At 36.6% G+C, this 27,633-nt stretch overlaps 1 protein-coding gene across 1 annotated transcript; it reads right to left on the bottom strand.

The window, feature by feature from the left end:
- LOC132086659 (solute carrier organic anion transporter family member 4C1-like) lies at positions 1 to 27,357 on the bottom strand. Its single transcript, XM_059492505.1, has 13 exons — positions 27,123 to 27,357; positions 22,038 to 22,301; positions 18,113 to 18,307; positions 15,421 to 15,517; positions 14,406 to 14,527; positions 13,443 to 13,558; positions 13,024 to 13,168; positions 10,940 to 11,135; positions 7,627 to 7,780; positions 5,882 to 6,069; positions 4,264 to 4,328; positions 2,358 to 2,495; positions 1 to 806 (listed from the first exon to the last, which is right to left on the bottom strand). The coding sequence occupies exons 1-13, from the start codon at positions 27,355 to 27,357 to the stop codon at positions 682 to 684; spliced, it is 2,040 nt and encodes a 679-aa protein (XP_059348488.1). The 3' UTR covers positions 1 to 681.
- Between the last annotated feature and the right edge of the window lie 276 nt (positions 27,358 to 27,633).

Raw genomic sequence — 27,633 nt, 5'->3', positions numbered from 1 at the left:
AATAGGTTTTATTTTAAAATTTTATAGAAGCATTTTTAGATTGCTTAAATAAAGCAGCTGGGCAGCAACTTTCTGTATATAATCCAGACAAACTCAAGTACATAAATTAACAAATACTTTGATTTGACAACCCAGCTATTCTATCATAACTATTGACATCCTCCTACAAATATTAAAATATGAACTTATGCCATTAAGATAACATGTAAAAATATTTCTAAAACATAGCCAAACTCACACTTTGCCAAGTGTTCCTACAGAAAAATCCCCAAAGGCACTAGCCCAAATTATGTGCACATTAAGTCCTCTCTAAACATACACAGTTCCCTTCAATATACCAAGTCAATTGTTTTCTCCCACTACAGTAACATTTAGGGATAAACACAGCTCAGTTCACTTTATTTTTCCTGTTTTATGATCAGAGTATTCCATCTTACTTCAATTAAGTTTCATACTAGACTTTTAAAATTAGTCTGCAAATTTCAGTGTGACTTCTTTGGACAGCCACAATGGAATACTAAATGAATTAGAGAATAGCACAGATTCAAAATATTTCAAGTTCTTCAATGTTGAATATGTTATTTTATATTTAGGCAATGGTGTACAAGAACTTTGGTACAGGTGTTGTAATAATGCTTATTTTTACAGTTTTCTTTCAAAAGTCCCTGATTTGCTCATAATTTATGTGTGTACAGCAGATATCTTCTCTGAAGTCTTTTGTTGCAGGGTTTTAGTTAATGGTGGAGGCTTGTAGAAATACACTGCCATGACCACAAAGATGATTGTGATGATTTTGCAAGCAGTACCTGAATGCAAAGAACAGGAGAGTTTTTATCACACTCACTTTCTGCAGCAGAGGCAGTGTTTCACTCATTTATAAAGCTTCATATGGTGAGTTACATACACCCTGTAAGACTGAAATTCACAGCCTTCATTTAAATGTACTCTACATGAATGACAAAGGGCAGATAAAGACAGTCATACAGCTGAATTCAGACCACTCACCTGCCTGCCAATTTTTGCTTTGCTCCTGTGTTTCTTCACCCCATTCTAGCCTGAAGTGCAAATCTTTCTTATTTTTTGTTTCAGTACTGCAATTTGTTATATCAATATTCTCTTTTCCAGAAACTAAAGCTTCCCAAATAGAATATGTCTTAAGTATTCTCTGATCAGATGTCTTAGAAGGCTATAGAAAGGTGTTTGCACAACTTGGAGGGCCAAGGAGAAGGGCAAAACCAGAGGGATTGTATTTGATCACAAATATGCCTTGAGATCCTTATCCTCAAGTTGTGACTGCTGGTTTTTCAGTTTCAGGATTAGACATCAGTACTTCAGCTCACACACTGTAAATATCACGGTTGCTAGAAGACAGGACATCAGCACTTAATCTCATGCAAGCTTAGCCTACACCCTCTCTCCCACTGGCATATATACCACACGTTTGAAGGGAACAAATTGTTAAACAAGTCAGGATTTTTTCTGACAAGTGTTCAGACATATTTTCAAGAACTTTATATAAGTTACAGAAAAGAACTGAGATACAAAAAGAGAAAGAAAGCTCCCCAGACCTTAACTGCCAACACGCAACCCAGATAATCACAGAATGATCTGAGTTGGAAGGGAATCTAAAGTCTGTCCAACTCTTGTGCTGGGGGCAGGCACACCTTCCACTAGATCAGATTGCTCAAGGCTCCACACCTTGAATACTTCCAGGCACAGGGCATCTATAACTTGTCTGTGAAACCTGTTCCAATGCCTGGCCACCCTCTCAGTGAACAGTTTCTTCCTAATATCTAACCAAAACCTACCCTCTGAGTTTCAGAGGGTAGTAGTCCACTACCCCTTGTTCCATCACTATTCTCTCGTATAGAGTCCTTCTCCATTTATCTTTCTTGTAGGCTCCCCTTCAGATACTGAAAAGCCTCAATAAGGTCAGCTTGGAGACTTCACTTTCCCAGGCTGAACCAACCCAATTCTCTCAGCCTTTTCTTTATAGGAGAGGTGCTCCATCCCTCTCATCATCTTCACATCCCTGTTCATGCTCACTGCCCTGAAGACAGACTGAAGTGTGAGCCAGTCCCTTAAAAATCTAGTAAATAAGTATGACAATGAAGCAAGATCAAAGACCAAAACTATTTTGTGTAATTTTTAAAGGAGTTTTTAAAGTAATATTTAGGGTTTACTTACTGTGGTGTTTCTCCTTCCGCAATATTTTGCTGATCATTTATGAAAGTAAGTTAAAAAACACTTCTGCCAAAAATAAAAAGTGTAAGGTTTTATATCAAAATAATCCCCATCTAGCGGACAAGGTCAGTATATATATTACCTAGTATATGTATTTAATATAAAAGACTTACTTATGCCCATGAGCAAATAAGCCATTCTTTCATTGTCATATACCCAGCAAGCTCCTTTAGTTTCACATTCATCAATATCCCACAGAGTACAACTGTTGTCTATAGCAGCACCAAACAAAATTGGTCCAGGAATAGAACCTAAAAAACACAGCAACACATTAGAATGTTTGAGTTACTTGACATACTAGTTTTCATGAATACAGTGAAATGCTAAGCTGGTGGGGAAGATAAAATGGGAGAACCAGACACTAAATGTAACAATTTTAATCAAAGTCATAGGCTTCATATTACACAGTAAGTCTGCACCTAGCAATGCTCTCAGTTAACAGGTAGGATGCAGAGAGTTAATTCATTATACAGCTCTCACTTTGTTAAGCAAGAAATTTATTCAAAGACTTGAGATTCTTAACTTCCTCTGTATTCACTGGAAAAAAATAATTAAAATCAATGGTGAAAAAACTAATTAAGAAATCAGGAATGTAACTGAAAGGAAAAAAGTTCCTTTCTTCTGACCATACACACCACCCTGTTCCAAATTATGAGAACTAAAATATAATTATGTTAAATGTTCAGTTACACATTTCTCCCTATTCCTCATATGTAGCAAAGCTTCCAGTAAAAATTTCACCAAAAAAAGCACTGTTTAAAATTATTCTTGTACAGATTTTATTAACTCCATGTGATTTTTGTGTGTTATAATGCACAAGTGTATTGCATCCAAGTACAGCCAATTTTAGAATAAACACACCAGGTACATCACTGCATGTCTACCCAACTACCCAAGGCCTAAACTCTCCTAGAGCTAACCAAGTAGCTATGTCCCTCACTAGATCTTCAGCCTAAAACCCCTGTGCAATTCTTAAAGCCTACAGCAAAAATATGGGTAAGTAACGCTGTTACTGTCTTCTTCAGCCATAGTACAAGCAGTGCAAAAAGTTCTATCACTCCACAGTGAAGTCAGGAGTTCAAGATCTAGCATAAATATCTGAACTCTGAGTTAAGTGAATCAGAGGGACCCTTATACAACACTGATCACAGACTTCCAGCTTATTTCTACCTGTGGGGATGTTTGTTTTATTACACTTTATCAGCAGAATAACTTATATTAATCACAGTTTGAATACAGCAAGGAGGAAATCATTACTGCGAGTGTTAGATATGTAATCTGAAAGGAGAGGGAATGGCTACAGTACTAAATATTGGCATGAAAGTCCAATCAGCAACTGTGTCTTGTCCCAGTCTTGAATTAAATATACCATTCTTAAACTGTCTACTACTAAAACAAGAATTTCCATTATGCCTGAGAAAATTCAAATGCTTGTGGACCAGAAAATACATATGCTTAACCTTGTTTTACTTAAAAAGATTCATCTGTCCTACTGAAATGCTGGAGATGCTTAGATATGGAATTAAAGTATTATACTTCCCACATTATACTCTGTAAATAATTATGTACAATTATCTATCTTAAGAAATGCTGAAGTTAGTAAAAGACATTTTAAAGGAAGAAGAAGAGGAAAGGCTCCACATATTCATTTTTCTTTTAAACTTCTGGATTTCAGATGTTACATGAAACTGTTTTCTATTACATCAGTTCTTCTTATCTCAGTTTTCAGAATAGGCCTTCTTCTGGGGAAAATAGCACCAGGTGTGTTTTACTGAAAGAATGGCAGTTACCTCTATTTGGCTTGTGCTTGTAAGAGTGAGAAAGGCTCAAGAGAGCATGAACGCCCTATTAACAATGAGTTTGAATCCAGATGTAACCTTAAAAGTGTATTCCATAAGCCAATGACAGACTGCTTCAAGCACCCCTGAAAGTTTTTTAAGGCATTATATTAAAGTTGAGAAAAAAATGTCAAATAAGTAGATTACTCAAAGGCATTATGTTTCAACAAGAAAGTCATACCCAGTATTCGCAGAAACAGTAACTGTACTCCAAGAGCAAATGAACGCTGTTTATCTGGCACACATCTGTAAAACAAGATTTGCAGTTTAAGACAGAGTAAACAATTTCTACTTCTCTGCTGTATGAATATGCTTTCTCTATGTACTCTTTTAACCTGTTAAATGCTGAAGGGTTTATAAATCCAGTGTGCAGAACAAGTAACCCAACTATTTAAAATGGTGTTTAGATAAAAGACTGAAAAAACACCAGTAGCCCATCAAGAAATTTTAGATTTAACTAGTTTAACAAAATAGTATAAATAAAAAGGAAGATTGCTATCAGCGTCCTGATATAAACATTTTTTCCATAGAATAACCAAGGAAATTAAAACAGTGTTAGGATGCAATCCAGAGCTACTATACAAAAAGAAGTAAGTGTTGGATTCTATTATCCATAAAGGCAATTAAGAGAAGGAGAATGAGTTCCACATCATGCAGTAGATTTTTTCTAGCAGTAGAACACTGTCATGAATATATGAATTTATGTTTGAAATTGCACAAAAAAGGCTTACAGAAAAGACATTGGAATATACTGTAAAATTTACTGACATTTTAGCTATTTAAATTAGTCTTAGAAAATTAATCTACTTACAGTCCTTTTTTTCATAAAAAACTGTTCCACTATTTCAGCTGAATTATATAAGGATTCAAATATCCAAATGTTACTGCTTAGAATTACTGAAATAAAACTATGTCAGCTCAAATTTGAAGATAATGCAGAACTTTATGCTATTCTGCCTCCACACTAATGACAAGCTGTTAATTCCAGATTTACACCAAACCTGGACACGAGGCTATTACAAAGCACTGTTGGTAGGATGTTACTGATTTCCTCAGCCTCTCGCCAAAGGGCATCTAGCCACATCCTCACAAAGCAACATGCTATTGCATCATGGTTATCTTTTCACTGGAAGTATTAGAACTACAAGTCAAACTTGTAGTTTGACTTCAATAAACACAAAAGGGCTCTGAATTCAGAATGAGAAGCACATTTTAAAAATAAAAACAAACAAAAACTGTATTTCATGCATGTAAGCTTCAGCAATTTGGAAGACGGCAAAACCACTGGTTAACTCACTATCACATTTTATATTAGTGACCACCATACATACAAAATCAGTATCATGGGAAATAGTCTACAGTTCTTGACAGACTACAAGTTTTCAAGCTAGAACTCTGAATTGAGACAGGAATCTAAGGTAGAAAATAGAAGACTAATTGTTATTTTGTCCTTTTGCTGACACAATTTGAAATGCCCACACTATCAATAGGCTAGACAAATATTTTCTTGATCAAAGCACAAAGCACATTTATTCCTTTTTGCTTCAACTAAAACAGTCAAGAGTGCTCAAAATTCATAAAATGGACTTTGCTTCACGCTACAGAGATTTTTTAAAAATAATTTCAAAACTCGTCTACAAACAAAAGTGAACAGTGGTATGACTATGCTCTGTTTAAAGTACTGCTTGCTTACTACATAACCTTGTTAAAATACTGCATTGCAAAGCAAAAGAATTAAGTATTTCACTGACAGTAGTTTTCAAAACAATGTCACCTTTCTTGCAGACCAAAAAATGTACCTGAGAATGGCCACGGTTGTTGGAGTAGTAGCCATAAATGTAAAAACAACAGTAAAAAAGAAGAAGACCAGGAATAAAGGTAAAAGTTTGCATTTTGTTGGGCATTTCCCAGGAACAGCTTCATAGAGAAAGTCTTCTGAACCATTTCTTCTTTTTGATTTCCCAATACAGGAACAGTTGTGGTATGTCTACGAATAATTTATAAGACAAAATTTAGCTCCCAGAATGTCACAAAATGACACCTTTTGGTAAATTTTCATTACATTTGCATCACAGAAGACAAGAATAAACATTGACTTTACTATATGGGAAACAGTTAATTTCCTGATGAGCACATGAAAATAAGATTAATTTTTAAAACTGGCTCACCAGAATTTGACTGATCCACTTCACCTGAGCAAAAGGTATTTTTGGATTTTTGACCTAAAAAGACAGTGACAGCCTCCATTTTGTATGCTTTGTAAGCTTTTAGCTACACTCATAAAAAAGTTGCAGAGGTTAGAGGCAAACCATATGCAGAAAGGTAAGCACTACACTTCTTTACACTAGACTTTAGCAAGAAAGAACAGAAGTAATATAGTACCACTTCTATATGCAGGTGAACAAATGGAACATGCTCTTTATCTAAACCCAGAGAGTTTGTTTTCAAAGAAAAATATAACATGTCAACAAAGTGGGAAATTTTGACTGCAAGAAGTAGTTACTCTCCTACATTTTCTTATGGATAATACCTTCTCTCATTTTCCAATATAAAAGTATAAAGGCCTTTCCTGGGTCAGCTTGCTTTTTGGATCTCTCTATACTGCTCCCACATCCCTTCTCAAGAGTCTATTGTACTAGAAGAGATAAGCACAGAAAGCCCCTCAGTTCCAGGAAGGCTTGATAATAACCTAGGCACTTTCACAGCTTACCATTCCTGCATCAGGGGCTACTGAGATTCAAGTTTTCAAAACTCACGGAAGCAGGTTGCCATGTATATGTATACAATAAACACTGCATTTTGCTTAACGATCTAGATAAGAACCTCTATTCTTCAGAACCTCAAGACAATTGCTGACTTTTCCAATTGTCAATCCTATTTAAAGTACATTTAGATTTAACTTATTTTCAGCATTAGGAAGTCTGGTAGATGTACACTTGGAGAATGGCATCACACAAATGAGAAACACTGTGGCTAACCAGTAAACCCTTACAACAAAAGAAGGCCCAGAGGTGGGAAAGACTGTTGTGCCCAGAAAACTCACAGAACAACGCAGGCTGTGAATGACCAGAAATGTTGCAAAGAAAGCTATATAGAAAACAAACAGCTGTGCTACTTCAGTGAATCAAAAGAGATGTAAATGCTTTTCTCTGAGTTCAATAAGAGAGTGGAAACATTTTCCTAAGTTAGCCAGACCAGCATGAACATGGAGGGTGGTGAAGGGAAGGGAGTGTAGCTCACTCCAACACACAGTATAAAAAGCTAGACAACTACCAGCAACATTTCAGAGAGTAATGGGCTTGACCTGGCTTCAACCCATGAATACCTTCCCAATAACTGGGGAGGCCCAGCACTGTGCAGTGAACATGTTAAGAGATCAGCAGTGGGAGTCACACTGGTACCGTAAATGAACTGTGTATTGTAATTGCTGGATTTTGTTAAATACAACCTATATTTGGTATTGTAGGAAGGACATCTTGAAATACAGTGCATTTGACAGGAAACCAGAACAAACCATATCAGCTATCTTCATTGCATAAAGTACCTTTTTCATGTTGTTTAAAAGATATGAGGCACAACCCGCAAAACAGGGAGAAAAGTACTGGACTTCATCACTGCCACAAACTGGGTAGTACACGGAGCGCAAACACCGGCAGTTTGCATTGCATGGTGCTGTTAAGTTATACAGAGTGCCTGTTCTGAAAAGCAGAAGTTAATAGGCTTTTTAAAAAGCAATTGGAAAACAGAAGATATGTAAACAAGTAAAGCAATATTTATAGCATAATAAATTTTAAAATACTCTATTCATGTTACTTATGCACTTAGTTGTTTAAAAATAAGCATAGTAGTTAGAGCTCTGGATTTTCCATTTATTATACACCTAGGGTTTTTTATGCTGTTATTCTACCCAAAGATTATTCCTCCCATTTCCACTTAAAAAAAGAGATTACAAAATACTGCATCTCGGCCCAACTCTTATATCATCCTCCCCCTCCCACTTAGGTATTTGAATTTCTTCCATTTATAATTTCAAGAAAAAAATACAAGATTAAAACCAGTATTTGGAGTTGTTTATTCTACTCATAATACTCCAACATTCTTCCCCTTTTTTGATTTGAGTCCAGTTGCAAAGCCACCTTATTTTTACTATTTCTAACACTGCCATGGAGACATCTAAATTGTATGAGCACAAAGACAACTGTACACGTTAAATGCAGAGTGCAATGACACTATGAAGGACCTTAAAGATTTCCTCTGGCTGATTAAGGAATAACTAAAAACAGAGTTTACTTTAACTCTTGCACACTATATTTACTTTCAATTTACTTCCAATACAGGTAATCATACGGTTTTATTTGAAGTAGTCCCACTGTACTATTAGCATGAAAGATCACATTGGTTTGTGTGAGGACTGTCCTAAGGCATAACCAGAGAGAATAAAAACATCCTTTGATTTTCAAATTGTAGTTCATTAATAAGTAAAGAATTTTCACAGCTTAAAAGTTCAGTCAGCTAAAACCAAGTTCTGACACTGCCACTGGAGTTTAAATATTGTACTGTAAAATAAAGTTCCACATTAATTATCTAAAGGTATGTTTATTTGTGAGAATTTGAGATTACAAAAAAATAGTAATAGAAGAATTAGTTTATGTAGGAATTAACTTACATACAGTCAGACTTCAAATGGAATATAAAGGACATCATAACTACATATAAAATCCATTTTGTTGTAATTCAGAAGAACTCCACTAAATTAATTTGTGCTTTAAGCCTTAGCAAACTAACTTCAATTCTTCTAAGTACAAAGAATGAACTACATTGCACCATAAGCAAATTCACTAATCAGATTTGTACATTCAGTGCCTTCCTAGCCTGAGAGGCATGCAAAGCCTAGAAATATTTAATCAATTTGGTGGCATTTGTCCTGTTTACATGTGCAGTGTCTCTTTCCCTGACCTCCAAAGAGGGAATGAACACTTAGTTATACCCAGTCAGAGAAAAATAAAACAAAAAAGATACTCCTGGCTTTTCTAAAAAATCTAGCTGATGAGACCATCAATTGCTCATTAAAAAACTCTATAGGAGTTTTTAATCAAGAGACCCAGAGACACGTGGAAATAAAGTACAGAAATAGTCACTGCATTTCTGTTCTTTCAAGTTTTAAGGGAAGCACTGGGCAATAGAATTTGGCAAAAGCAATTCTCTGAAGTGCCTGTTGGACAAAATTATGTTAGTTCTGCTGATAGTCTATTTAGTAATAAATAGTGTTACTAAAAGTAAGATGCTGTTTTCATTAACACAAACAAGTGATCCTGTACTCATAATTCTGAGACGAAACCTGCAAAAGCTTCTCTCACCTTTCTGAGCTGTTTTTCAATAAGAAGATAATGCTTGCCATGAAGGATTTCTTTAAATTCTCGACAAAAATCTACATCAAATTTAAGTCAACCCTCAGAGTAGTCTCACAACTTATTCATTCAGAAGCATTTGTTCAGTAGCATGAAGGCAAAGAACTTGGCTGCTCTTGCACAAGTTTACACATTTATTATTTTTTAAAATTTCTGCTTTAAAACAGCTACTGCTTTTAAAACATATTTTATTTCTGTATGGAAAACAGTTGAAGAACTGGCACTGTATTAATACCACTAACTATTCTGATGCACACATCCAGTAAAGTATAAGCCAACCGGTAACACTGCATAAGGTAGAAATGAGCCATTTCTTATAATGGATACCAAGGGAAGAGATATATTTCAGGACTGGTTAACTTCCAACTTGGTTAACTTGCTGTAGCTAAGTAGCCTTTAGCAATAGTTAAGCTACATAACTGATAAAGTTACACAAAACTGTAAAATACAAGCTAGTGGTATTTAACTTAGGATGAAAATCAGTTCAGCTGTAACTTTTGTCTGCTGCCTGTTACCATAGGACCTGATACAAAAATAGAGGTAATTTCATATACCATTTTCTATACTGTATCTTAAGCATTTTATTGATGACTACAGATTCTTTCACCAAATATGTAACTATAACCTTTCTGTAGCCAAAACCTGAATTATGATTCACAGTTCTGAGCTGTCTAAGTCATCTGTCGCAAAGCCATATTTTAGTCATCCAATTTCAACACTGGCCTTTAAATATGCTGTCAATTTATGTAACAAGTTGTAAAGATGAAATCAGAATGCGTCATAACTTGGGCCTTTTTGGGCTTCAAGGTTTTTTATTTTCTTTCAGTCACCAGTGTATGGAACTTTGTTGATTCATTTTGCATACTTCTGCATACCAGTAAATTTCTACTTTCCACCAACTTGCATGGGGATTTGAGGCTACAAAACCAATTTCCTCCCCAACCCATTTCCTCTGTTTTCATGGTACATATCATGCTAATGTGTCAGCAAATTGCACCACTCCTCTTCCCCATCTCATTTAGCTTCAAGTGTCTCTATGCACTGGAGAAGAACCATCAGATTATGCTTTTATACAAGATAGCAGTATCTAGCCTTTGCATAAAATGGGGGATTTGGGAAAACAGTAAAAAGGTATTGGTAAGTTATTTGTCAACTTACACAGCATACAACTGACACCTATGATTTTTTTAGATGGCATCTATCAGTTCCTAAGTACCAGACTACTTGAATTATCTTGCACAGCCCCATCTAGCTCTTTGACAGACCTTCAAACAGCTGCTGTTGCCTCTGTTAATTTATAATGGGATAACTGACCACTTGAGAGCAGACTTCTGGAATAGCTAGTTGCCCTCCTTCTGCTTTTAAATACTGCTGGTGTGTACTATTTGAAACTATGGCAATTGAATAAATATTAATATGAAAGCCAAGAGCGCATTAAAATATATTTACCCATTATATGTTTCAGAGACACCTGCAAAAGGCTCATTCCCACATTTAGCAAATAAGAACACTGTGTTTAATATTAAGGCCACTGTACAGGTGACTATCATGAACTTGATTATGCTTTTCAAATCCATTTTGCGCCTGGAAACCAAGACACCACTTATGACTTGGCCTAGTGCTGCTCCTGGAATTAGTACAAGTCCTAGAGGAAAACAAGACAAGGAGCAGTTACATAAAAGTGCAAGACTTAACTGTGACGCAATTTTATGCTAAGAAAAACAAACATCAAAACAGTTACCTGCAAAAAGCAGTCCATGTGATATTGCTTTCAAACCATACTACCAGAATCTAACTACATGAGCAATTTATTGTACTGTTACATCACCTTTAGCCTTTCCAGAGCTTTAACTGGAAAGTATAATTTATAGTTGTCCAAAACCCAACTTCAATACAGCCAAACTAGATGACTTAGGAGCACTATGGGGTGGGAATCTCTGAACACCAGTAGGTGTCTCCATGAAAACAGAAAATCCTGTTTCATTCTTTCAGTGGTTTTTTGACATGTCCATGTTCTTTCTTATACATCTGTTATGAACTCATTAATAAAAGAACATAAACTCTGTTATACAAGAAACACAAGATGCAAGAAGACATCTACTGAAAGATTTAAAGAAGTCTAGATCAGTGGGTCAGATTTGCTGTCATAGTCTATATAGTCCACCATGATTTATCCTCTTTGCATTCCAGATAAATGACTGAGCATTTTTATATGGCTAATCTATAATACAACACAGAACTCAGTATAACTTACACCAACCTGAGACAGCTAACTTTACAAATAGTTCAGGTACAGTGACAAAACTGCCCAGGCCACAGACCTGGGAATTCCACAAACCACAGTCAATGACAGTTTAAATAGTTTCCACAATCATTGGTAATGCTTAGACTAATTAGTTCAGTTCAGGTACAGCCAGCTTTCAATGTTACTGCAGAAATTTCTTTAAAGCTGTACATATAATAGGCACTCTCAATATTTTCAACTCAAAGACATTCAGTCAAGGTCTATGGACAAAAAATGCAACACTCAGCTTTTCACTTCACTCCTAGTCTTTGGTTAATAACTGGGCATATATTCCAATGTGTTTTTATGTAAAATTACAGATTATTTGTTTTGATGCAATGATACTATCTAATATTGCCCAGAGAAGTAATTTAGGAGGTCTTTCCCAAACACATTTCTGTTGGAAAAAGAGCAGCTCAACTACCATAGTTATAGTGCAGCACTCTACAGCTTAGCGAGACACTTTCTATGAATATTAAATCTGCATATTGCAAGCATCTGTTTGCATTATGGACATTTCTGACTTGATCTGGTTGCTATTCTTCAGAATTAATTATGTCAATAACATGAATCTACTGAGCACAGCTCTTCCATCTGATGTTTTCTGTTCCTCCAATACTCAGTTTTTCATAGAAGCTCTCTCCTGTTCTACATATTACTTCTCCATATCAGATAAAAACAAGTGACAGTAACCCAAATACAGCAGAGCCAGTTATATCACAGACTTACTACATATCCTGATCAGTCATTTTATTCCAAACTCATTGTAATGTCAGTGTGGAATTAAAGAAGAGAAAGGCAAAATCAACTTCTAATTTGTGATAAGCACTGCTTTTTTTCCCTAGTTGCCCTTCATCTTGATTGTTTTAGTAGGGACTAAGATACTACTGCTCCTTCAGGCAATTTCAAATAAAGGAAAATTAAATGTTTTTCACCAAGAATAAGAAAGGAATAAACTACTAGTAAACTAAAAGTTTACTAAAAGGAATAAACTACTAGATAAACTAAAAGTTTCATCAGCATTCAAAATCCTCGGTCTACTCTGAATATGTAGAGTACTTAAGTAGTACTAGAGTATTTAAGGGCAGGCAAGAATAACAAAAATACTGCTCTGATTACTGCATTCCACCTAAGTACATTCACAAACATCTCAAACAAAAAAGATACCCATATAATCTTCCACCTCTAATGTTAATGAAGTGTTCAACACAATATATATGTAAGATTTAAAATTAAAAAGCCATATTACCTCCAAGAGTTGCTGAAAAACTTGACGACTTTCCAAACTGATTTTCTATAAACTTAGGTAGAAATGTGGCAAATCCAGTGGCAACTAAAGCTTCTGAGGAGCTGGCTACTATTAGACTCATGAGCACTGGATTCCTCAAGAGTATCTATGGGGAGAAATTATCATAACACTCTGGAAATTATTTGATTTTGGTACCAACTAAAGTCATTATATTTTAAAAGGAGATCCTCTGAAATGGAACTTCAGTAATATGCCTTTCTAACAATCTCAGGCATCAACAAAATGAATGTGCATTAAGTTATCAGTAACACTGAAGTTTTCCCTTTCACATAAGCCATTTCTATAGGCCTCTAACATCTGGAAAATAATTCCATTTCTCCGAATATATTCAGTTTTAGCAAATTTGAAATTTTACTTACCAGGAGAGCCACAGGAAAGTCTTTTAAACTTTGTCCAATATCGTTGATCTGAACCAGTACTTGACCTCCATCATCATGAGTTTCAGGGATTTTTTCAGCCTGAATTTTTGCAGTTCCTACAAATGGTCATATTTATCAACAATGAAAACACTGAATACCTGCACTCTTAGACAATGTGAACCACAAAAACTTTTGTTTCCTTTAGTTGGGAAAGTGCTTTCAGATATTACAGGTCTTCTTGCCTGTTTTATTGGCACAGATTTTTAAAGAGATCAATACTGTATTGTTGAACAAAGATGTTTGTTGAAAGCATTATACTTTCATTGGACGTTGGAAGGTCTTGGCTGCAAGAAGATATTATCAGGGACATCCTAAAAACTTCAGAGTATGCTGAAGCCCCTTTTTTTTTCTAAATCATCCTCACATTCTCCATTTCCTACTTTATTTTTTCTTTTTCTTTTCCTCTATCATTTTTCTCCTTCAATATTACCATAGTAAGTCCCTTTGGATGCTCATGGAATTTCTACACTGTTCTTGCTGGGTAACACAGAAGCTTTAAATACAGTCTTGGGTGCTTAGCTACAAGCACCTTTCAAACTTTGATCACCAGTCTCCACACTTAGGTATTTGTTTCCAGTCTAGTCCATCATTACAGAGAATCACAGAATCATGGGCTGATTTGAAAGGGGACCTTGAAGATCATCTATTCCCAACCCCCTGGCCATGGACAAGACCACCATACACGAGATCCTCCCTCTAGCTGATTCACCTTGTTTTAAAGGCTGCATATTGGAGGGGGAAACAAAACAAACAAACAAACAAACAAACTTGTCCTCAGATTTTAGTCAAAGACAGTTAACTGAGAAACAAAATCAAACAGGAAACATTCGGTTCAGTACTCTACAACCCAAAAATATGAACAAATGTCTCTTTCAAAGTAGCCAAGCATTGCTAAACCTTTACCTGGTAGGTGCTTTGGAAAGCATGAAAAAGGTATTATAAGAAGCCAAACTGCAAAAAAGCATGCAAGAAATCCTATCCACCATGCTCCAAGCCAACGTGGGTCATCTTGATCCATCTTTGTACTGGAAAAGTAATTCAGAAAAAGCAGGTTTACCTTTCTGAATTTCACATTTTAGTGAGTTGGAATATATCCTTTTAATACATTTTAAAATAAAGCCTTTTAATATTGCTATTTTCCTTAGTTTTATATGTATTAAATTTATTGTTTGCTTGTGTAAACCACCTTCACTGGGCAGTTATAAAAATACTGAATTCTACCAAATGCAGCCTTCAACTCATTAGTTAATGTCATTCCAATTTAAAGACTATTCTATGGCCCTGATTTCAAGATTCTGAGGCATTATGAAGATACTGGGAATGCTGGATTTAGAAAGATTCCTCAATCAATGAGTTATACCAAAACCAATTCAGAAGTTCAGAATGCCATTGCATCAATCTGAAGGCTCTAAAACACAGGAAACAAAAGTGTAAATGAAGCTGCTGGTTTAACTATTAGTACAATTTATAACACTTCTTTAAAAAATGGACTATTATTCAACACAAAGATTTTCTAGCAAGCTCTTCTCTAGGAGTTAAGAATCCTAATCCTAATACTCCAGCTCAAGGAAACAGTTCCACAAGACATCAGTAGATGGAGGTTTAACCCCGAATATACAACTAAGCAAAAGGAAAAGCATTTTTTGCTACTGAGGTTTAGAATAGCTAATATTTAAATGCTAGAACTAACTATTTGCACTACAGAGAAACTTCCACACACAATGGAGTCACTACTCACTCTAGGAAGTAACTCACTAGCATGAAACCTTTTCAAGTGCAACTTGTTTCAAGTTAATGAAGCTTTTGAAAACACAGTATTTTCTGAAAAATTTTCTCCTCACAGGGAGAAAAGCTGAATATTTTAGTAAAAAATATTAGAAAAAGAAAATAGGAAGCAATAAACTAAGTTGTATCTTGCCTTTTTGGGATCTGGATATCAATATAAACTTGAAGCAGCTGCCCTCCTAAGACATAGCCAATAGCAGGACCCAGCAGAGACATGGCATAGCCAACTCCTAGAAGAGAAAATACATCAAGTTCATGATAACTTCTTTATTTTTTTAAGCCTTCTTTTAGTAACATTTTTAAGTCAACTTCAGACCAAAGGGTTTCTGTAAGTCAACCTGTTCTTTTACTGTCACTACAGTTGTAGCACCTAGAAGACAAAATCTATAATTAACCCTCTACAAAGAAATTCGCAGCTCTCAGAAGCTTCAGGTTCAGCAAAAGGCTGATTGCACCTTTAAGCATTATTAGATTGCTTTTTTCCCCATTTTGTGCCTACATTTAAAAAATAACTAGTGAAAAAAATAGTGAAATTATGAACATTGGTTGTTAACTGTATTAACCACAATCTTTAAGAGCTTTCTTATATCTATTTTTCAATCTTAAGTTGTTTTCTAGATTTTCTAAAACAGGAAGATAGTTACATCAAAGTGTGTGACTGGAGTAATATCTGCCTTAAAATACAAAGCCAAGGCTCCTAACAGCTCCTGGCAGTTTTAAAGCAAAAAACTCAAACAACAAAAACAAACACCCTAACCCCCTCCCCCTAAAAAAGAAATCACTAACCTGCAAAGTTGCAGGTGTAACCATACCCTACAAAAGAATGTAAGACTTTTTTGATGTCACAATAGCATTCCTGGCCTATCAGACACATTTCTGTTAGGCAGTTTAGCACTCACTGACAGCAGGAACACTGTCTCTGCAAATTAAGGCTTCCAATTAATAGCAACTAGATCCATCTTTAATTAGTAAACATGCATTCCTACCATTTCCCCAGGTTGAATAATCTGGATTTCTCATTTGTTTCTGAAGTGCATGGATCACAAGCACTTAATTTTCCTCTAGTTAGTAAGAGGAAATGATGGGGGAGCCAGGAGGGTGACAGGGGTGCAAGAGGACAAAGCAATGCAGAATGTGACAGTCAGGTAAGTAAAATTAAATACTGAGTAGATGTGTCCCAGGTTTTCCTACATTCCAGAAACAGTGACATGGTCACAGGAACTTTCTAAGTTAAGTTCATATTCATCCTATAGAACTTCAAACTGAGCTTAGAAAGTGCCTATTTTCTCCCACACACTCAATTTAAATACATTTGGAATTGTTTAGCTTTAGTTGTAGATGTACCAATCCTCATGAACATGCACCCAATATAGAGGATAAAGAAAATACCAACTTATAAGTTGCAGGCTTACAGCAAAAGGTGCTGGCAGCTATTTATGGACCATTTTAGGGGTGGGTTCTGGGATTATTTTGGTTTTGTTTTGTGGGTTGGTTTTTTTTGGGCTTTGTTATTTTTTCTGCACTGCATAAGCCTTCTTGTAAAAGGTAAAGCAACACAATATACTTAAATACTTAACACATTGCATGAAGCAAGGAAAATAATCAAGGCTTAGTTACCTACCCACACACTTGCATTCCAGTTTTGTTATATTAGGCAGAATACACTGCTCTTCTGAAGTCAACTCAGTTGCCTGAAGACTGTGCATGAAGTAGTTTTTTGTACTGATCTTTTTCTAAAAGTATAAACACTGACACCATTCTCCTGAGTTTTCATGTCACTTCTTGTTTCCCCATTTATGCAGACAACCCTAATTCTGCTCTATTTATTTCACTGGATTCAGGGGAGGAAGAAAAAATGCAATATCATCCCTCTCAAAATAAAGAAACAGCAAAAACAAAACTTGTCTTTTTCATCTCAGAGTTGTCATAGGCATCTATCCTGTTTGTTGGCATCAAATCAAGTAGCTTGCCTGGGAAAACTGTGAAAAATTTGCATGCAAACAGATAATTATTTCAATTTTGCCCCTTAAAATATTGTTCTAGTCTGAATACAACCCTGGAACCTGAGATGTTTTGACTTCCTCCTGCAAGTAAGAAGTATAGATAATATGTTTTGAACCAGCTTACATATGAGGTAGGGGAAATAAATATCTTCATACCCATAGAAAACACACTTAGACCGCAATGAACTTGGCAATAAAATGGCATATAACCTAGAGAATGGTGACTGAAAAAGATTAAAAACCTTTGCTAAGTATTACTACTCCTTAGCTTTTAAACACTCCCAGTGAGGCAATCTCTGTACTTCCAGCCAAGTGCCAAATTTGTATGTGGTTAGAGAACGGGATTGATCAGATGAGACACACCAGTGTTTATGCACTGAGTGGATATGCACTGAGTGGACAGCCTACTATGAGAAGGTAAGTAAATTAAATTATTAAAGGATATAATATGATCTAGCTACTGACCTGACTGATACTTTTTAGTCACAGGTGTTGAAAAATACTGTGCAAGTTTTTTGCAACAACTTATTCTGTCATTTACAGACAAGCTACATGAACCATTTAACAATTTTCAGTTACTGACATGAAAAGGTAACAAAAGGGTGCTCAAAGAAGCTTTACCATGCTCTACAAAATGAAAATTGATAAGACTTGGTACTTTAGATTAGTATCTAAATTGCATTGTGACTGATGTAGAAATACTTCATGCACATAAGTAATAATCACAAAATTTTTAAATTAGACGAATTCATAAAAATACTTAAAATGTATTGCAGTCTATAATCTATGCAGACAGTGTTCTATAAACAGTTTTAAATTTACCTATGTAAAGGGAAGACTTATGTTTTGGGACACTCTCATCAATAAAAGATGTCCCCAAAGTATACAGAGGAGTTCCTCCAACTCCCAGCAGCAGCTGTCCAAGGATGAAGACGTATAGATAGCTGCGAAGTGGAGAGCTTGTGCTGGCACTGCAAGTGGCATTAGCAAAGGTGGTTTCTGCAGTTTGACATGTGTCTGAAAAACAGAGACAGCAAGACTTTACAACTCTGTTACCTAACTCACAGTCCAACTTGAAGAATAATCTGTACTAAAAGCTAAACTAAACTACAATGAATGCTGTTATGCCAGGCTCCTATTTTAATTTTCACACCTGTAAATATATCCCATATTGCAGTGCCAAGCCTTCTGTGATATCATATCCCCCAAAAGATTTATTAGCAGGGCTTGGGGTTTTTTTCCTCTCTATGAAGAAACAGGATTGAAATAGCCTTATGAATACGCTTTGGCAACAGGAATCAAATGGCCCTATAAATATGCTTTGGCTTACTGAAAGTATTATTGACCAGAAATTATTGTATGAAAAAAACCAAACAACCAACCACCTGTCAAATGGTCATTCCAAAGGTTATGAGTACTCCCATGTAACAGACACTTCACTGTGTGCCTGCACCTTATAACAGTTCTGAGGAGAACTAACAACTCCCACTCTTAGGTGACAGAGCAGCCTGCACAACCTGAGGAAATCTGCCTGACAGAAAGTGAAGTCATTAGCAAAGATAATCCTTCCTTTACATTCAGTCTTTTTAAAGTGTTCGCCTATGAAAACCTTAAAAACCTACACCACTCTCTCTCAGAACACACACTGCTATGCCTCTAAAAGGAGAAGTTAACGTAAAACCTCTGCATTTATGCACACACACAAAAAGAAAGCAGTGGTACAGCAGCGTAAGGCTGTGTCTGCTGGTGTAATATTTGGCACTACAAGGAGGGAAGAGAAAAGAGGAACTGAAAACAGGTAGTACCGTGTTGTCTTCTCCTTTCTCTTGCTATCATTGCACTCTTGGTAGCAGAATACCAAGAGACAAGATGTAGGAGAAACATTTCCATGGTTCTCCTCATAAGAGTATAAAACCCTAAGAAGGAGGATAAACCCATTCATTTGGTAGTAATGAGCCCCACTAAACAAATATATGAAAATGTCATCCAGATCAGATAAGTAGACTAATTCACACTATTTCACTACAAAATTATTACAGCCTTTATTTTTCTTAGATCCTTTTACATCTGAGAACACTTTTTACTTACACATAGAAGAGCCAAGATCAATCCACACTATGGTCTCACAAAACAAAGCTTAAGAAAGTGCTAGCCATGCACCAGGTATTTAAAGAAAACTTATCTAAATCATTACTTCCTCTAGCAGACATAGGCGATACAGTGCCATTGCACAGAAACAGGCCAACATGTGGGATAAGAAAACCTCACATCAAAAGGAAGAGTCTTTAAAGTTTTCCTTCCTTTCAACTTAGGAAGTATCCCGAGTACGCTGTCCCAATGTTTGACTGTCTTCACAATGAAGTTATTTTCCTTGTGTCAAGTGAGAAACTAGGATTCTCATTTGCTGCCACAGACATACTGAAACATGTTTAATTTTTAAAATAAAATCCGAGACTGAAGTTTAAAGGTACACTGCTTATAATATTTGTGGTTCTCACAGTCCTCCGTGCTAATTAATCAAATTACATTGATTCTGTTAAGGCAGCAGGGGGAGCCCTTGACTGCACATACCACAGCCAGCTGAGGCACCAGCAGCCCACGCAACCTGGAAATTTACCAGAACAAACAGCTGGTTGTACCTGGGTTACAAATTTGAGTCTAAAACCTTTCTGGAAAATAGAAAACACATTTTACGGCGTCTTAAAAAAACACAAAACCCCAACAACAAAAAAAAAACCGACTCAGCCGCTCCACCCCCTCCCTCCAAAAAAACACAATTCCAAAGAAACAAAACCCAACCCCAAACAATAATAGGCAGACAATTGATTAGCAGATCTTTCAATATGAAATGGATTAGACTATTTCTAGGAAGTAGTATTATGATAAATTGGCCTTATAAGGCCTGTTCAGAAAAAATTCAGTGGTGGATTTTAATACAAGCATAAAATACAAGCTTAATTTAAAAAAGAATTAAGATCTCTATAAGCAACTCGCACAAATAACTAAAAGGAACACTTTTGGGGTGTGGTGCTATTAAATCCTGCAACTAATTGTATAGCTAAAATGTTCCATCAACCTCAGAACTAGTTAAACCAGACAACACATAAACCTGTGCTGTGGTTTACTTGACAGTTAAGAGATGCTGTTGCACTGCACCTGAAGATTTATTTTGACTGCCCCAGTGCTGACATTCCCTGCACTCTCAGTCATTTATTTTTGATAGTGTTTTGTTTAAGTCAGCTTAAGATCTGGAATGTGTTCACCACCAGCACAGCACAGGCACCTGCATTACAACAGTCAAAACAGCAGGCAAGCTGTCACCTGACAGTGCTATGGTGAAGAAACACATGCCAATTCAAAAACTCCCCACTCCTTTTGGGTTTCAAAACTCCATGGGGAAGCTATCAATATATACAGCCATCTTCAATGATGGATGTTGGATAAAACAGTAACATGCTCCTTGGAATTTCAACTAAAATTGTTTGAAAGGGGGAAAATCAGTTGGAATAACTGGTAATGTACTCTCTCACACTGTCAGTATCTTGTTCCAAAAAAAAAAATCAAACTTTTATGTATTATGTATTAAATTCAGCTTCCCCTTCATCAAAGTGCAGTAGAAAGGTGAATACTGAAACCAGAATTACAGGGCAATGGGACTGTAACAGAGCCAGGACCCTTTTGTCCTTCTCCCAAGAGCTAACAAGTAATTATCTGCTCATAGCCCCCAAAACAGTAAAGATGTTTTTTTCTGACCTTTTTCAGTTAACTTCCATTTCAGATCCTCATTAATTAGATAGGAAAAAATAGCTTGCCCACCCTTTTAGACTAACAAGTAGACAGCTCATAGAAGGGGACAAAATTACTACTGATTACTACTGAAGATATCAATTTGAGGATCAACAACCTTTCATCATGTTTCTTCATAGCTATTGATTTTTTTTTTAGTGAGCACTCTAATATGTTTAGTCATTGAAGGCATAATTCTGATTAAAGACTGCAATAACAAGACAATCCTAAAAGATTAAGTCATCCTGCTTTAAACATATCTGAACATTTCTGTATTATAGATGTGCCACTAAATTGAAATACAAATAGTTGGCATTAATCACACTGTGCTAAGTCTTGTTTTGTGAACAAAGTTCAAGAACTGAGGGATAGCTACACCCATGACTTTAAGTACTGCTTTGTTCAGTACAGTTCAGTACTGCTTGTTCCCTCTCTATTTCAAGTAAATCCTTAAGTTAAAATCAACGTCTTTTAAAAGAACTTAGAAAAACTTGTTAATGAATTAATCAACATGCCTTTAATAGTTCAAAACCACAAAGAAATGCAAGCACTAGTCACCTTCAGGTAAGATGGCAAGATTAACAGCTTTAACATTTCCCCTACCTCGCTAACCCAGCTTGATTCCATCTCCTAAGAGATGCCACATCATTTTTTTCTTTAGTGAATTTTAATTGCATTCATCAAGGCAAGAAAAAAAAGCATTTTATTCAAATGTTGCTTAATAGCAAGAACCGATATTGACACTCATATTCCTTCTGGAAAAATAAAGTTCACTGTGCAGAGAGGCAGCGCTTGAACTTCCAGATTTCAAAGAATCAATTTTCAGTTACAGATAGCACCCTGTTTTAGGACATTGAGAGAGATTAACTATGTTGTAAGGAGTTGAAAATAAGGAGTTGCACCAAGTTAATGCAAAGATTTAAATTTTTTAGTTTAACTTTCAAAACAACTGTAAGCTTACCTTCAATTTTACTTCCATACTGGTATTTTCCACTGCTGAAGTGTGGTAAGGAAAATACAAGTGAGCCCAGTCCTAACATAAATGCTGAGAAAGCAAGCCATCGTGGTTTGTGCCCTCTTTCTCCCAAGTAAGATACAAACAGTGACAGTAAACAAAAAGCAATATCATAGCTTGCAGAGATTAAACCAGTGAGGGAACTGTTCAACTCGTAACGCTTCTCAATTGTTGAAATACTAATGTTAATTAGGCCATTTACCACAATACCTACAAAAATAAAAAAATGAGATAATTAGTCAAAGATACTTTAACTCAATAGAGTTGCAGAGCTAAATTTATATATATATTTATACAAGGCTGCTTTATAAGGTATTTACTAGCTATAAGATACAGGTACATAGTAGGTAATACAGTGCCAAATTAGCCAGTCAAATTGTACAGGACCTATGTATTTGTCTGAAGCACAGCTTTCAAACAGAATGCTTTACGGTGCCACAAGACACTTTAAAAATTAAAGGTATTTTAGTCAAAGTTATAACTTGCATTAGAATACATGCTATGGCTGAAGCAAGTTCAGGACATAGTTTTCTATTTACTGCAAACAACCAACTTCCCTGCCACCACAAAGGGAAGATAAAAGAAGGTGAATAAACATGAATCCTCCATAATATAAAAAAGTGTAAAGCTATTCAATAATTCTTTGCAACTGTGTCAGAGCAACTGAGGTGATTTACTTCAACTAAGCAAAGAAGGTTTGCCCCTTGAATCTGTAACTTCCCTGAAGTTACAAAACAACCTGGAAAGAAATCACTGCACAAGCTGCCCTACCAAAGCACAGATGAACTGCAAAAAAAATTAACCAAAAGTAGAACTAAGCTTTTACACACAATTGCCAGTGCATGCTTAAACACTCTCTGTCCATTTTTACACAAGCACTGTTTGTAGACTAACTTAAATCTTCTACACTGCTTCACATTGTGTTTCTGTGAAAAAGATAGGTAGTTAAACTTTGGTAAGTTTGGTTTTAGCAATCCCAAAATAGGATTCAGTTAGAAGATAAATAGTTATTACTATAACACTGTCAGATAACTTTATTATAGTCTAATTAAATTGTACCTATAATAAAAGAGATACCTGAAAAAATAGTTGTGAAGTCTTAGAGTCAGAAGTACAAACATGTTTGAGTTCTGTAACCTTACAGATGACTGATGAGGATCTTCCCTGACACAGGCCCTTCAGTTACTTTAAAATTAAAACATGCTTTTCTACTGTCTATCTAAGAAAAGAATATAAGACTAGTGACAGAAATGTGTTTAAGTTAGTTTTCAACAAGCTTTGCACCATCCATAAGTACAACTACTTGAGCTAAGTTTCAACATCTCATTAGAGCACTTTAATTTATTTAAAAAATTACTCCAAATAAACCAGCCATTTTCTAATAGCCAAACGTCAGCTTTCTATATGGAAACAACTCTTCGCAAAATCTTATTTCCAATACCCTACTATGGCCTCTTTATTAAGGCTGACAATTTCACCTGTTAGTTTAGTCATCACACTTAAATTCATTTGGGATTGACACAACTATACAGGTGTCCTTCCAGTGCCATTAGTTATACATTCAGTAACTTTATTTTCCTCTTAAGAAGCATTAACCAAATAACAATACCAGCATGAAGGAATGAACAAACAAGTTTTTCCCACCTGCCAGAACTTCAACACTTACTAAGGCTTTAAAACACTTGAGTGAAGGTGTGCTACACAGCAAGTGGATTACAGAGCTAGAAGGCATTGTCTTTTACAGGTATTTTAAGTTACTACCTTTAATTTACATTCTAAATCCCATAAAGCCTTCCATTTAATTATACTGGATAATTAGACTTCATCTGTAAAAATGCAGATGTGATGAATGGCAGCATAACTTCTCCAATTACATCATCCAGTGATTAATCACTAAAGTCTCTTCAAGAAATACAGAATCTGACTGATAGTAGTTTGATCAGAAAACCAAATTCTGTAAGGACATCCCAACACTTAAAACTGTAGTATAGAAATTACCAACCAAAACCTTGTTGTCCTGTCACATCTGTTAGGGATTTAGGTAGAGTGTGTACTGACACAAAATCCAGATTAATTATACACCAACTTTATTTGCTATCACAAAACACAAGAGTATTCTTTTTCTTCATCCATTCAACAAAAAACGTGCTTTGCAGTTGTCATAAGAATGGTGGCTTTAACAACACATAAAAGTAACAATTAAAAATGCCTTGGTAAAAGTACCAGGTCTAATCAGCCTATAAAATCTTACTGATATAAAAAGATTTTAGATATATTAGACTGGACAGTCTTAAACTGTGGTTCTGTTTTTTTATTTACTAAAAATCATTAACAACATGAGAAATAAACAGTCCTTCTTGTACTCAAAATAGTGAGATAATCTCTGCCTTGTTTTCTACTACAGCTATGAACTGCAGCATATCCAGTTAATGTATTACTAGATGCAATCATACATTTTGGCAACTCTAAGTGCCATAGAGAAAGCAGGTATTAGTCATGTAAAAAATTCTAGGCAAACAAGTGTTTTGTGCTCTGGAAATACAAGTTTCACATGTACTTGAAACAGAAATGGCAAGAAATTAGAGTTAAGTTCCACCTCAAATCTTCTGAGAAGCTGCAATACAGCATATCAGGTGCTAATGACAACAATCTATTTTTGAGAGCAGCTAGAAAATAAGCTGACAAATACATGCTTTCAGTTAGATTCACAACATACCAGGTCACTACAGATAATCATCCACTATGTTCTCTCATTTAGAAAGACTAGGACAACAACTTACATTCAGCGAAAGTGTGTTATGGATTACTTCATTAATCTTCAATGCATTAGGAAATAATCTTTTCTAGAGGCACATTAGGCAAGTTTAATAGATACATCTTATCTTCCTCAGTGATGGTTTCTGTAATTTGGAGGGTAGACCCAAACTAGAGTACAGTGTTAGGTCACATAACTTCAAAATCCTAGGTGTGTTTTGTGTGCTTTTATCTAAACTCTGAAGCTGCAAGACCTGAATATTTTCACAAAGTTTCACACACAAGCCTGAATTTCTTATCGATGAACCTAGTTTTACACATCTCAAAAAGAATTGCAGCTAGTCTTCAGCACCCAGTTTCCTTTATGTTTCAAGCAAAGGAAAGATTCTTGTCAGAAAATCCAGGTAACACATCAGGAATGTCACAAGATCTGTAATAGCCATGCCTACACCTGCTTCCAAAACAAAAATTATTCAGTTTCTATCCTTTAAGGCCTTAAACCTGAACTACATTCATTAGGTGCCTGGCGTACATATAGCATTAAATAACCAAAGCAATATTTGGACAAGTGGCACAAGCAACACAAATAACCTCCTAAGGGGACAGAGATTCTTATAATACAAGTTGTTTTTACAGTTGGAAACCTATCCAGTCTACAACCAAGATTTTAAAGTATGCTGAGTTTGTTATTCAGCTCAACAATCAGATCAGAACAGAAGGACTGATTTTAAGAAATTGAGACACATCAAAAATATTCAAGACACTATATTTAGTTTTAACAATCTTTTCAGTGTCATATTAAGGCATTTTTAATTGCCCATCCCTATTCTTATGCCACCCAAAAAATTTTATATGTGTATTCTGAAAGTATTTTACTATTTTACTACTCAGCTATTATTGAAAGCTATGATGTAAAAAGTTTTTCCACAGACACACCCCACCCCCCACCTCTTTGTGTTTATAGAGAAAACAAGTTTGGCAGGACAACTGCAACAGGAATAATCTCCTGACCCTACCAGCCATAGCATGACCTTCCAAAGTCAAGCAAGAAACAACAGGCTTATCACAAAACTTTCTAAATACTTCTTTTCTAAAACTAAACCTATATGCTAAGACAAGATCAGAATCTGAAGGGGATTAAATCAGAAGAAGTTCTCAGAAACACATACTAAGGCACTACTTCATGCAAGGAATCTCCAAGCATTACAAGGAGCGTTGTAATCTAGGTTTTAAGCAGAGTCTCCAATTCTCTTCTCCTCATACCATTCCAGCTGCCTCAGTGTGGTTCCCCATGGAATGGAGCCATCCAAATAATGCATTTCTTTGGTACAGGCTGCTCTCTCCTCTAACATCAAATATCCAAATATTCCCCTCCATGCCTCTGTAGAAATCCCTTTATGAGTAACAACAAGGAGCTTCAAAGCAAATTGTCCAGGAAATACCCTTTTCTTTCCTAGCTAGTCAAATAAAGTTGAAAGGTTATGAATATAGACCCAGTCGTTCCCTTTGGCAGACATGCATCCAAGTTCCACAAATCTCATTTTCTAATTTTTTTTACAGTAATTCTTCTCCTCCCCTCAGTGAGCATTTCTACTTTCTAAGTCTAAGGCTTGCTAAGGCCCTAACCAATCATTACAGGAAAACAAAACTATGGACAAGAATCTCTGAAGCTGAAAAACAGGAATTTAGGCCAAGCTAAACTTCAGGTTACTCCCAAGGTCAACTTAAATCATTAGTTAAGTTTTAAGAAGATGGCTGCACTGTGATTCACAGAAAAAAAAATCACATTTTTTGCTGTTTTAAAATTTACCTGAAGTCCTACACAACCAGGCCAGGATTCAATTCAATTAGCAAGCAGGTAAGACAGTAGTGGGGTGCTACAATTTTATATTGGTGTTTTAATCCCTAGACTTTAAGCCTTTGCCTGTGTGTGCACATGAAGAGCTATTTTCCTGTGGGCAGTGGGGATGCAGCACTGACAAGTGCGTGAAGCAAAGAGCCTGGACTTCGCGGTCAATAAAGTACGTGCGAAAAGAGGAAAAGGACAAACGGAATGAAGTACAAGGAATACTGTGGAACGTCCCCATCCTGGGCACAGAAGAAGGTATACTTTCGTCCCTTAGTCAAACCATTACCGTCACTGTTCAGCCACAGCACTAGACGAACCCACCACCCATGACCAGTCCTTCGCCGCCCTCCCCAGCCCAGGCTCCCGCCCGGCTCCCCCAGCCCCGGGAAGGGGAACAGCATGTGCCCTGGGCAGCAGGGACAGGTTACCTTGGAAGACGGCCAACAGGCTATAAGCAGCCAAGTACCCCTTGGCATTGTTGCAGAACTGCAGAGCTCTGGGGGCGCAGGGACCCCACCCGCAGGGCCCCTCCTCGGGGTAAGGGCCGGGCCCGGCGGGGGCCGCGCCGCCGGCGCCTGCCCCGACGGGGCCCGCGTGGTACTGCTGGCCAAAGTCGGAGGAGGGTGTGTCGAACGCTGGGTTGTCGATACCACGGCCCTTCATGGCGCCCAAAAAAGCTGTTGCCAGCCACGGTTGCAACCGGCACCCGAGCCCAACGCTCTGCTAAATACCCCGACGGCGGCCCAGCTCCGCCGTGCATGTGGCGGTGCTTCCGCCGCCCCTCCCCGGCCCGCCTCGCTCCTGCCCCCACTCCTGCCCCGCGGCCGGCCCTGCAGAGACTTCTCCCCGCACCGCGGCCTCGTAACATCTACAGCTTTGAGAGATTTACTGAACGTGGGCAGGTGGACAAGCATGTAGATGTTCTCCAACAACATTCTT

Source organism: Ammospiza nelsoni, chromosome Z, assembly GCF_027579445.1.
Source record: "Ammospiza nelsoni isolate bAmmNel1 chromosome Z, bAmmNel1.pri, whole genome shotgun sequence".
NCBI classification, from domain to species: Eukaryota; Metazoa; Chordata; class Aves; order Passeriformes; family Passerellidae; genus Ammospiza; species Ammospiza nelsoni.
Note: the sequence above shows the minus strand (reverse complement) of the source record. Positions and strands in the feature narration are given on the sequence as shown.

Excerpts from the sequence above, each read along its gene's own strand:
- LOC132086659 (XM_059492505.1), bottom strand. The coding sequence starts at position 27,357 with ATGAAGGGCCGTGGTATCGACAACCCAGCGTTCGACACACCCTCCTCC. Across the intron at positions 14,528-15,420 it reads GATATCCAGATCCCAAAAAG|TACAAAGATGGATCAAGATG; the intron begins GCAAGATACAAC and ends TTACTTTTCCAG. Across the intron at positions 807-2,357 it reads TTATTTGCTCATGGGCATAA|GTACTGCTTGCAAAATCATC; the intron begins GTAAGTCTTTTA and ends CTTTGCATTCAG.